The 12,276-nt window shown below is 41.1% G+C and overlaps 1 protein-coding gene across 3 annotated transcripts in view; it reads right to left on the reverse strand.

The window, feature by feature from the left end:
- Nucleotides 1-622: 622 nt before the first annotated feature.
- The window catches only part of LOC139750351 (alpha-1,6-mannosyl-glycoprotein 2-beta-N-acetylglucosaminyltransferase-like), a 326,509-nt gene continuing 314,855 nt past the window's right edge, over nucleotides 623-12,276 (reverse strand). The window contains exons 6-9 of one of the 3 annotated variants that reach the window (XR_011713113.1): nucleotides 6,587-6,785; nucleotides 3,055-3,269; nucleotides 1,884-2,813; nucleotides 624-1,728 (exon numbers count right to left, since the gene is read on the reverse strand). Coding sequence is in view for 2 of the 3 variants with exons in the window: in XM_071665040.1 (XP_071521141.1) it covers nucleotides 2,558-2,813; nucleotides 3,055-3,269; nucleotides 6,587-6,785 (670 nt within the window). In the remaining variant the exon portion in view is untranslated. Of the gene's footprint in view, nucleotides 2,814-3,054; nucleotides 3,270-6,586; nucleotides 6,786-12,276 lie in introns of all 3 variants that reach the window. The other 2 variants (XM_071665040.1, XM_071665038.1) reach the window with 2 other exon arrangements.

The following is a 12,276-nucleotide window of genomic DNA, read 5'->3' on the forward strand; positions in this document are numbered from 1 at the left end:
GATAAGTATTGTTCGAACTAGGATGTTTGTAAATATATCAAAACAAGGATTGATCGATTATCCAGAAGCTTCAATTAACAGGATATGTGTTGGTTGTGTGAACTTAAGGGAGATGACCAGTGTAGACCCCGTTGCTAACTAACATGAGACAAAGGGTATTCGATTACATAGTACTAGAATAGTCGTTTTCCTTTCAGGTTGATCAATAGCCTAGCCGTAATGCTCCCGCTTCCTACGCAGGGGTCCGGGTTCGATTCTGCTGTAGGTTAGAATATATATATATATATATATATATATATATATATATATATATATATATATATATATATATATATATTTTTTTTTCATACTATTTGCTATTTCCCGCATTAGCGAGGTAGCGTTAAGAACAGAGAACTGGGCCTTAGAGGGAATATCCTCACCTGACCCCCTTCTCTGTTCCCTGTTTTAGAAAATTAAAAAAAAAAAAAAAAAAGGGGAGGATTACCAGCCACCCGCTCCCTCCCCTTTTAGTCGCCTTCTACGACACGCAGGGAATACGTGGGAAGTATTCTTTCTCCCCTATCCCCTATATATATATATATATATATATATATATATATATATATATATATATATATATATATATATATATATATATATATGACTAAGGCTGTCGATTTCCGTTGCTAACCTTAACACTTTCAAAATGTGAGGTCATTTCTGACCTTACAATGTCGTTGAGGTTGCGACGGGGTTTTATTTTTCTTTTTTTCTCTACGGGAAAGTTTAGGTTGTCAATATGTTCGGTCTCACAACCTTTCAGTTGCCTAAAGTTTTTGTCCTACCGGGTGCCAAGCATGCGGTCCTTCAGTCATGGTGTACAAACTGGATCATCTACATCTCTCCAATCATAGGTCTCGTACGAAGCCTATGACTGAAACCATCTGGTCTGGATCACCATTACTTCAGCTCCACATTACCTGACTGTCAATCCGACGAAATTTTAGGATGGTTAAAAGAGCCGAAGCCTCCCACAGCGTAAATGCGCTCGCACCCAAATGTCTTACAACTTGATTGCCTTCTTGTTTTGAGACGTTAGTGTCACCTGCCTCTCTGGCGTCTCTTCCACTCGACTACTGCAGATCATGTGGTGGTGATGGTGGCAGGGAGACCAGGGTAGGTGGCAGTAATGGTGAAATTACTGCTGACGGTCGTGTTGTGTTCTGTCACTATGTTGCTGGTGAAGGTTGAGAGGTGATGGTGAGGATAGTACAAGAAGCGGTAAACTTCGTTCCCTGACTAGCGAAAACATACACGTGATGTTGACATACTTATGGTCTACCTTCATATGAATCCTTCAAACAAAAAAGTGGGCAACAAAAGTTTTGGGGAAAATCCACAGTTGCATTTTGAGTTTCTGTATCCTTCAGCTCTTAATAAAAATATCTTTACTGGAGTGGATGTGTGTTCGAGACATGTGGTCACTGAACTCCTCCTCTACATTTACAGCATCTCACAAATTATATATATGATACAACTATCCACGTTTTGTAATCATTGTACCTACATACCATTAATGAATTACAATATACAGTTTATATGCCTAACCTACTTTGACAATCACAAATGGCACTCTGGGTGTTGGCACAGAAGTTTCACTTCCTGAAGGCACTGTAATGAACCTGGTGATGTTCCGCCATCACATCATCTCCTCCCAGTCCTGTGAGCTTACGCCAGTATTAATGTCTGTAGAAAAAAAAAGAAAGAAAAGAAACACATTTTGCGCAATGTAACTTACAGATGTTTGATACTGCATAAATTGTCTCATGTCTTGGTATGCAGCATACGACAATTCTGCAAGATATTTTGTTGAAAGCTCACATCATGGGAAGTATAGCTACCTGTGCTAGACTAGGAGACACGACGCATATGTTGCTTGGTTCTCCCTCATGACAGTGGACAAGCCGAGCTGACTTGGATACAATTTGTCTTCGTTCGTTTCATGTCTTTTCTTTTTTTTCTTTGTCCTACGGTATCACTTCATATTATCTTTTAATCTAAAACTTTTCTTTAAGATCACATGAATAGAATCACTTCACGTCGTTACGTAAGTGACAGCGACACAGTTCTGGGATATGTTCAGCTCAGACGTGTGGGTCACGCACATCACAGGTGGCGTTTGCCACAAGAACAACCATACATTTTCTGTAGCAATTTTCCTGACAAGAATCACCCGGGCAGACTAAAATATTTCACTTGCACGCACACACAAAGCATTTGAAAGATAAATAGTATGCCGTAGTTTACGTGACCCCTCAAACTACGAACCTAACTCACGAGTATTCAAAACATACATCATGCGTGCGGTTGCTTTAATCCCGATGTGACTCTTATTTTAGGCCTCATCTTGAGGTCTTCAGAGGAATGAAGTTTTTTGCCTTTAAAAATATATTTGGTTATCTTGTCATGTACAGATTCATGAGACAAGGCGCCCCCGCCCCCCCTTATTATTTTTTCTAAAGTGTACCATCATTTTTCCTCATACCATCGACATTATATAAGATCTAAAAAGTTGTTATGACAGATTAGACAACTGTAGCCTAGCCAAGATGTCCTCCGTCGCCGTTCCGTTGCCGATGGCGCGACACAGCTGCCGGTCACGGAAGTCTCCCCAGCCACCGTTGCCCTTCTTGGTCTTGCCAGAGCTGCGGTAAACGTTCTGGAGTCTGAAAACGTCCGGGAAGAGCCACTGTTTGCCGGAGGAGAAGCGATTGATGGCCGCCTGTACTTCTTTTCTGACGTCGCAACTCTTCTTCTTCACGTGGGTGCCGCTGCGACAACATAAGAGAGGTTAGTGTTTACTTAGTAGACGTCTGACAAGTATGATAAGGCGTGAAACATTTCCGACTTTAGGTATCAACGGTGCAAACCTAACTCTGCAACTTTTCATGTAATTACTAAATGTTAGTAAAACAAGTGGACACTAGTTTTATCCGCTAAACACAAATGGCTCCTTCCTCTACATCTCATATCCAAAGAACCATTTTTCCCCTTTGGTGGGCCTCAACTCACCAACTCCCAACGTGGACGACTCGGGAGAACCTGGTAGATAGCATGGATATCCTGGGCTTCAGGCAGGTCTGGACCAAAGTGTTGAGGGTCCAGTCCCAGTTGTAGTCGTCGAAGTCGCAGAAGAAGCTCTTGCAGGTAGCCAGGGTCTTCCAGGCAGCCGCGTCCAGTGCGAAGCCCAGGTTGTGTTTCGTTACCCACCAGTCGCCGCGTTCCACCTGTTCATGTGAGGATAGTAATGACGAAGATAAGGAGTGGTGGTCCAATGTGACCCGTCGCTTCTTAATGAACACACAGGTGTCGCCTGATGAATGTTAGTCACTACTTTGGCTGAGTGTCGATGTGAATGGTCATTTGAGTGGCTGACTGGATTTGCTAGAAGTCACTAGTGCCCTTAACTGACTCTTTTAATGCGTCTAGCACTGAGACATACATGCACTGGTTGTGTCTACTTGGGACCCTCAAGACAAAACACGTGAACTTTGCATGTCTATGTTTTGCAGGACGACAATGCTATCAACTGATGCTGTATGTTAGTTACGAGTCGGTCTGCACATGCTTACCGGGAGAGATCAACATCCTGACCAGATTCATTGGACGCCAGGGAATGCAGTAGCAGCCAAATCCGAAGGAACTTTAAAGGAACGGGTATAAGAGATTGTAGCTTTCTATGCAAGTGTTCTAGAACAAATTTCTCTGATGTTTCAAACTGTAACTAATGATTTCTTGACATCACAGATGTGATGCGTTCAAGGCGGAAATGCGATATATATATATATATATATATATATATATATATATATATATATATATATATATATATATATATATATATATATATATATATTTATATATATATATATATATATATATATATATATATATATATATATATATATATATATATATATATATATATATATATATATTCCTATGAGTCCATGGAGAAGTGAAACACGATAAGTTCCCAAGTGCACTTTCGTGTATTAATCACATCATCATGGGAGACACAAGAGAGAAATATAACAGTCAGGTGATATACAACGAAGAGACGTAGCTAGGACGCCATTTGGTAAACAAGTGACTACCCGAATGTAGGTTGGGTGCGTTCAAATCTGGCAACAAGAGTATCGTAAACATATTATATGGACAAAAAAGGGGAAATATCTACAAATCATATCAACGATAAAGCTATCCAATTTGTATAGATCTTCACTAATATCAAGGTTACAATTCTTAGTGTATCTAATAATGGAACATTCAATAATATTTCTCGTGGCAGAGTTGAATAACTGAGATGGCATGACTCCAGTCATTGCAATGATCATAGTTTTTAACGTGATTAAACAAGGCATTTGATTCTTGTCCCCTTCTTATACTATATCTATGTTGCTTAAGTCTACCAGAAAGATCCTTACCAGTCTGCCCAACATAAAACTTATCACAATTTCTACATATCACTTTATATATGCACCCAGGAGAATTTTCTGGTGAATTCCTGATTAAGATATTCTTTATAGTATTATTGTTAATGAAGGCAACATTTACATTAAAGGATTTAAGCAACATGGGAAGTAAAGTAAAATTTTATCAAAAGGGAGAACTAAAAGATTCTTGGTGTCAATGGGAGGTTTGGCTTCAACTCTATAAAATGATTTCTTTGCTAACTTAAGGGATTTATCAATGAAAGATCTAGGGTACTTTAACTTATATCCAATAGAACATATCTTCTCACACTCATCATCAATAAACTGGACTGCAACTACCTAATGCCCTAAGGAACATAGACTGGAATGATGATAATTGAACTCCGTCATGTTGAGCTGAGTAATAATGGATATATGAGCATACATTTGGTAGGTTTACTGGATATGCAAAACAAACTTGTTTCCATCTTTATGGATCGTGCAATCTAAAAATGGTAACACCACTATTTTAATTTTCTACAGTAAATTTGATGGAAGGTACTAAACTGGAGGGGGAAGCGTGTTATTAGGCTGAGACATTTATTCGGGTAAAAACTGAGTGTATATATGGCTATTGTATACGACAAGTACATTTTCTTTGAACCTTTATATCCACTGTTTACAGCTTCTCAGCACGCTAATCACACCACAGCCATCAACTTGCACGGCTGGACTAACAAGGTGTTGTCATGCAAACATACTTCAAAGTCTCCGTTATATTTCCGAGGTGTCAAAACGCTGGCGCCATCAAATGAAGCTACAATTTAGAGACAAGTTTTGGGCAGAGAAGACACAAGTTGATACCAAGCGCGCACATACAGCAGTGTTCGTATGTTTCACGAGCAAATGCTTTCCATTAGCTGGCCCCACGCACGTACAGATTGGTTGAATGTGGGTTTAACGTAAATCTAGCGAAATCCAAAGCCAGGCTAGGTCTGGTTCTACACTGTTGAATGCTCAGTGGATTTGCATGCTTTACGCGTACACACTTCGCCTACAACGCCCTCACGTGCATGCATGTACAGATGGATTTGCATGACTCATGCTCACATGCTATGCATACTTCGCTCTCACGCGCATGCACTTAGTTAAAGATTTTGCGTGCTTCCCTTGCAATCGCTTCTCTGTAGAAATCAGATAAAGTCTCCAGACATACAAGTCATTATTTCATTCCACGTTGCATTGTGGAGGAGGAGGGCAAGTGCCGAATACATCAAGAGAAACAGGAACATCTACACTTATAAAAGTTTTTTATTCTTATTTTTTTTCACCCATTACGATGATTCAGGTGAGAATTCTCTACGTTTATACAATCTCTGAGCAGGAAATGCTTCGAATCCATCTGACTTCCGATCATTTATAGTCTAACATCTGATATAGTCCCTCCCTGAACCACGTCTCTGACTACTACATCCATACACACGGTCACCAGCCACATACCTCGACCAGGGGCTTGGCGTCGGCTGCGGAGTGGGAGGGCTGCAGATGGGAAATGAAATCGAAAGATATCACTATAGTAACTGACCACATAACACAAAACATAAGAAGTAAACGCACATCTTGTAAAGATTATCATTTGCTGGCATCTTTTACGCAAGAGCCCCCCGCACCCTCTCCTGTCCGTGTTCCTAAGACTGTATTTATCTTCAGGAGTAAACTTGGATCTGCCGTATGGTTACATGATCGTACGCTATCAAGAGACGTTCACCCTAAAGCCTTTCTCATTAATAACTTCCTAACACCACATACCTTTTGCCGTAATAATTTTACCTCGCGTCCAAATTCTAGCAAACTATACTTCGCCAATTATGCATCTGTAATGCTTCTAATTTCCTCTCTTGCTCTAAACTAAACAGACTTGGGTTTCAGGGCAATACATCAGCGTTGGGTCGGGTATTCCACGTTCTTGTATATAACAATCAAATTTATTTGATTTACCAGAGAAAAAAAGATTTCTAAATGACATGACTGGCAGGAACATTAACGTCAACAAAAAATATCACAAATCATAAAGACGATGAAGTAGTAGCAACCTACGAAGAAGGCTCGCAAACTAGACCTGGACTTACGTAGTTCTTGTAGACTGTGGTGGACAGCTTATTGTAGTTGCCGAGGGCCAGGACCTGGCAAGCGGGGCAGAGAGTAGCCCGAGAACGCTGTAGGAGAGCCAGTGCGTGGAGCAGGTCGGGCGAGACGTAGTGGTCCTCCTCCAGGAACACGACGTGGCCGGTATAGTTCGTCCTAGTGATCCGCAGCCCCTCGAACACCCTGGCCAGAGACCCCGGGGATCGTAAGTCACAGACATGAATTATCTTGAGTTTTCAGATAACATAAGAATAAAAAAAAGGATCGAGACTTGTGATTGTGGGTATCTAACAATACACTTCATCAGGAAGTAAACAGTGAGCGTGGGAGCAGTGTACTAGGATGTAAACAAACGCGACTGGCAGGTCAGTGGTCGCAATCGAAGAGGCTAAATATTTCAGAAGCAGGGATACGAAAGTGATGGGCACAATCCATTACTCACATGAATCATAAATGCGAAGTTATAAAAACAATAATGCTACTGTATACACTTGTAGGCCGCGTACGTGCACACAACGGTCTGGAGACGCCCATGCTGAACTGTACTTTAATTACAGTGGCAAGGATGTTTATGGAAATTTCCTTAATGAGTTTCAAAGTGCTGCAGCTTTCATTTGTCGTGGAAAACCAATTTGTTTCAGCACAGCTCAACTACTGACAAATGTGTTCAAATATTTTCGCAGAATAACATATAGCTATTATAACTGTTCTGGTTTTTGAAAACTAACCTTTATGTTTTAACCAGCAGATCCTGACGTTGTGCAAAGACCTACATTTGACTTTGAAAGAAAAAATTACACACACACACACACACACATATAAATGAATAAATAAATATATATATATATATATATATATATATATATATATATATATATATATATATATATTTTTTTTTTTTTCCAAAAGAGGGAACAGAGAAGGGGCCCAGGTGAGGATATTCCCTCAAGGGCCCAGTCCTCTGTTCTCAACGCTACCTCGCTAATGCGGAAAATGGCGAATAGTATGAAAGAAAAGAAAAGATATATATATATATATATATATATATATATATATATATATATATATATATATATATATATATATTCATTTATATGCGTGTGTGTGTGTGTGTGTGTGTGTGTGTGTGTGTGTGTGTGTGTGTGTGTGTGTAATTTTTTCTTTCAAAGTCAAACATATACATATATACACATGTACATAATTCATACTTGTTGCCTTTATTCATTCCCATCGCCACCCCGCCACACATGAAAATGACAACCCCCTCCCCCCCACATGCGCGCGAGGTAGCGCTAGGAAAAGACAACAAAGGCCACATTCGTTCACACTCAGTCTCTAGCTGTCATGTATAATGCACCAAAACCACAGCTATATATATATATATATATATATATATATATATATATATATATATATATATATATATATATATATATATATATATATGTATATATATATATATACATAAGTATACGTATGTAAGTAGGAGAGATGGCCAGAGAGCGTTATTGGATTACGTGTTAATTGATAGACGCACGAAAGAGAGACTTTTGGATGTTAATGTGCTGAGAGGTGCAACTGGAGGGATGTCTGATCATTATCTTGTGGAGGCGAAGGTGAAGATTTGTGGGGGTTTTCAAAAAAGAAGAGAGAATGTTGGGGTGAAGAGAGTGGTGAGAGTGAGTGAGCTTGGGAAGGAGACGCGTGAGGAAGTACCAGGAGAGACTGAGTACAGAATGGAAAAATGTGAGAACAAAGGAGGAAAGGGGAGTGGGGGATGAATGGCATGCATTTAGGGAAGCAGTGATGGCTTGCGCAAAAGATGCTTGTGGCATGAGAAGCGTGGGAGGTGGGTTGATTAGAAAAGGTAGTGAGCGGTGGGATGAAGAAGTGAGATCATTAGTGAAAGAGGAGAGAGAGGCATTTGGACGATTTTTGCAGGGAAAAAATGCAAATGAGTGGGAGAGGTATAAAAGAAAGAGGCAGGAGGTCAAGAGAAAGGTGCAAGAGGTGAAAAAGAGGGCAAATGAGAGTTGGGGTGAGAGAGTATCATTAAATTTTAGGGAGAATAAAAAGATGTTTTGGAAGGAGGTAAATAAAGTGCGTAAGACAAGGGAGCAAATGGGAACTTCAGTGAAGGGGGCAAATGGGGAGGTGATAACAAGTAGTGGTGATGTGAGAAGGAGATGGAATGAGTATTTTGAGGGTTTGTTGAATGTGTTTGATGATAGAGTGGCAGATAAAGGGTGATTTGGTCGAGGTGGTGTGCAAAGTGAGAGGGTTAGGGAAAATGATTTGGTAAATAGAGAAGAGGTAGTGAAAGCTTTACCCAAGATGAAAGCCGCCAAGGCAGCAGGTTTGGATGGTATTGCAGTGGAATGTATCAAAAAAGGGGTTGACTGTATTGTTGACTGGTTAGTAAGGTTATTTAATGCATGTATGATTCATGGTGAGGTGCCTGAGGATTGGCGGAATGCTTGCATAGTGCCATTGTACAAAGGCAAAGGGGATAAGAGTGAGTGCTCAAATTACAGAGGTATAAGTTTGTTGAGTATTCTTGGGATATTATGTGGGAGGGTATTGACTGAGAGGGTGAAGGCATGTACAGAGCATCAGATTGGGGAAGAGCAGTGTGGTTTCAGAAGTGGTAGAGGATGTGTGGATCAGGTGTTTGCTTTGAAGAATGTATGTGAGAAATACTTAGAAAAACAAATGGATTTGTATGTAGCATTTATGGATCTAGAGAAGGCATATGATAGAGTTGATAGAGATGCTCTGTGGAAGGTTTTAAGAATATATGGTGTGGGAGGCAAGTTGTTAGACGCAGTGAAAAGTTTTTATCGGGGATGTAAGGCATGTGTACGTGTAGGAAGAGAGGAAAGTGATTGGTTCTCAGTGAATGTAGGTTTGCGGCAGGGGTGTGTGATGTCTCCATGGTTGTTTAATTTGTTTATGGATGGGGTTGTTAGGGAGATGAATGCAAGAGTTTTGGAAAGAGGGGCAAGTATGCAGTCTGTTGTGGATGAGAGAGCTTGGATAGTGAGTCAGTTGTTGTTCGCTGATGATACAGCGCTGGTGGCTGATTCATGTAAGAAACTGCAGAAGCTGGTGAATGAGTTTGGTAAAGTGTGTGAAAGAAGAAAGTTAAGAGTAAATGTGAATAAGAGCAAGGTTATTAGGTACAGTGGGGTTGAGGGTCAAGTCAATTGGGAGGTAAGTTTGAATAGAGAAAAACTGGAGGAAGTAAAGTGTTTTAGATATCTGGGAGTGGATCTGGCAGCGGATGGAACCATTGAAGCGGAAGTGGATCATAGGGTGGGGGAGGGGGCGAAAATCCTGGGAGCCTTGAAGAATGTGTGGAAGTCGAGAACATTATCTCGGAAAGCAAAATTGGGTATGTTTGAAGGAATAGTGGTTCCAACAATGTTGTATGGTTGCGAGGCGTGGGCTATGGATAGAGTTGTGCGCAGGAGGGTGGATGTGCTGGAAATGAGATGTTTGAGGACAGTATGTGGTGTGAGGTGGTTTGATCGAGTAAGTAATGTAAGGGTAAGAGAGATGTGTGGAAATAAAAAGAGTGTGGTTGCGAGAGCAGAAGAGGGTGTTTTGAAATGGTTTGGTCACATGGAGAGAATGAGTGAGGAAAGATTGACAAAGAGGATATATGTGTCAGAGGTGGAGGGAACGAGGAGAAGTGGGAGACCAAATTTTAGGTGGAAAGATGGAGTGAAAAAGATTTTGAGTGATCGGGGCCTGAAGATGCAGGAGGGTGAAAGGCGTGCAAGGAATAGAGTAAATTGGAACGATGTGGTATACTGGGGTCGACGTGCTGTCAATGAATTGAACCAGGGCATGTGAAGCGTCTGGGGTAAACCATGGAAAGTTGTGTGGGGCCTGGATGTGGAAAGGGAGCTGTGGTTTCGGTGCATTATTACATGACAGCTAGAGACTGAGTGTGAACGAATGGGGCTTTTGGTGTCTTTTCCTAGCGCTACCTCGCACACATGAGGGGGGAGGGGGTTGTTATTCCATGTGTGGCGGGGTGGCGATGGGAACAAATAAAGACAGACAGTATGAATTATGTACATGTGTATATATGTATATGTCTGTGTGTGTATATATTTATCGATCCAATTCACTCTATTCCTTGCCCTCCTTTCACCCTCCTGCATGTTCAGGCCCCGATCACACAAAATCTTTTTCACTCCATCTTTCCACCTCCAATTTGGTCTCCCACTTCTCCTCGTTCCCTCCACCTCCGACACATATATCCTCTTGGTCAATCTTTCCTCACTCATTCTCTCCATGTGACCAAACCATTTCAAAACACCCTCTTCTGCTCTCTCAACCACGCTCTTTTTATTTCCACACATCTCTCTTACCCTTACGTTACTTACTCGATCAAACCACCTCACACCACACATTGTCCTCAAACATCTCATTTCCAGCACATCCATCTTCCTGCGCACAACTCTATCCATAGCCCACGCCTCGCAACCATACAACATTGTTGGAACCACTATTCCTTCAAACATACCCAATTTTGCTTTCCGAGATAATGTTCTCGACTTCCACACATTCTTCAAGGCTCCCAGGATTTTCGCCCCCTCCCCCACCCTATGATCCACTTCCGCTTCAATGGTTCCATCCGCTGCCAGATCCACTCCCAGATATCTAAAACACTTTACTTCCTCCAGTTTTTCTCTATTCAAACTTACCTCCCAATTGACTTGACCCTCAACCCCACTGTACCTAATAACCTTGCTCTTATTCACATTTACTCTTAACTTTCTTCTTTCACACACTTTACCAAACTCAGTCACCAGCTTCTGCAGTTTCTCACATGAATCAGCCACCAGCGCTGTATCATCAGCGAACAACAACTGACTCACTTCCCAAGCTCTCTCATCCCCAACAGACTTCATACTTGCCCCTCTTTCCAAAACTCTTGCATTCACCTCCTTAACAACCCCATCCATAAACAAATTAAATAACCATGGAGACATCACACACCCCTGCCGCAAACCTACATTCACTGAGAACCAATCACTTTCCTCTCTTCCTACACGTACACATGCCTTACATCCTCGATAAAAACTTTTCACTGCTTCTAACAACTTGCCTCCCACACCATATATTCTTAATACCTTCCACAGAGCATCCCTATCAACTCTATCAGATGCCTTCTCCAGATCCATAAATGCTACATACAAATCCATTTGCTTTTCTAAGTATTTCTCACATACATTCTTCAAAGCAAACACCTGATCCACACATCCTCTACCACTTCTGAAACCACACTGCTCTTCCCCAATCTGATGCTCTGTACATGCCTTCACCCTCTCAATCAATACCCTCCCATATAATTTACCAGGAATACTCAACAAACTTATACCTCTGTAATTTGAGCACTCACTCTTATCCCCTTTGCCTTTGTACAATGGCACTATGCACGTATTCCGCCAATCCTCAGGCACCTCACCACGAGTCATACATACATTAAATAACCTTACCAACCAGTCAATAATACAGTCACCCCCTTTTTTAATAAATTCCACTGCAATGCCATCCAAACCTGCTGCCTTGCCGGCTTTCATCTTCCGCAAAGCTTTTACTACCTCTTCTCTTTTTACCAAATCATTTTCCCTAACCCTCTCACTTTGCACACCACCTC

This window comes from Panulirus ornatus, chromosome 9, assembly GCF_036320965.1.
Source record: "Panulirus ornatus isolate Po-2019 chromosome 9, ASM3632096v1, whole genome shotgun sequence".
NCBI lineage: Eukaryota > Metazoa > Arthropoda > Malacostraca > Decapoda > Palinuridae > Panulirus > Panulirus ornatus.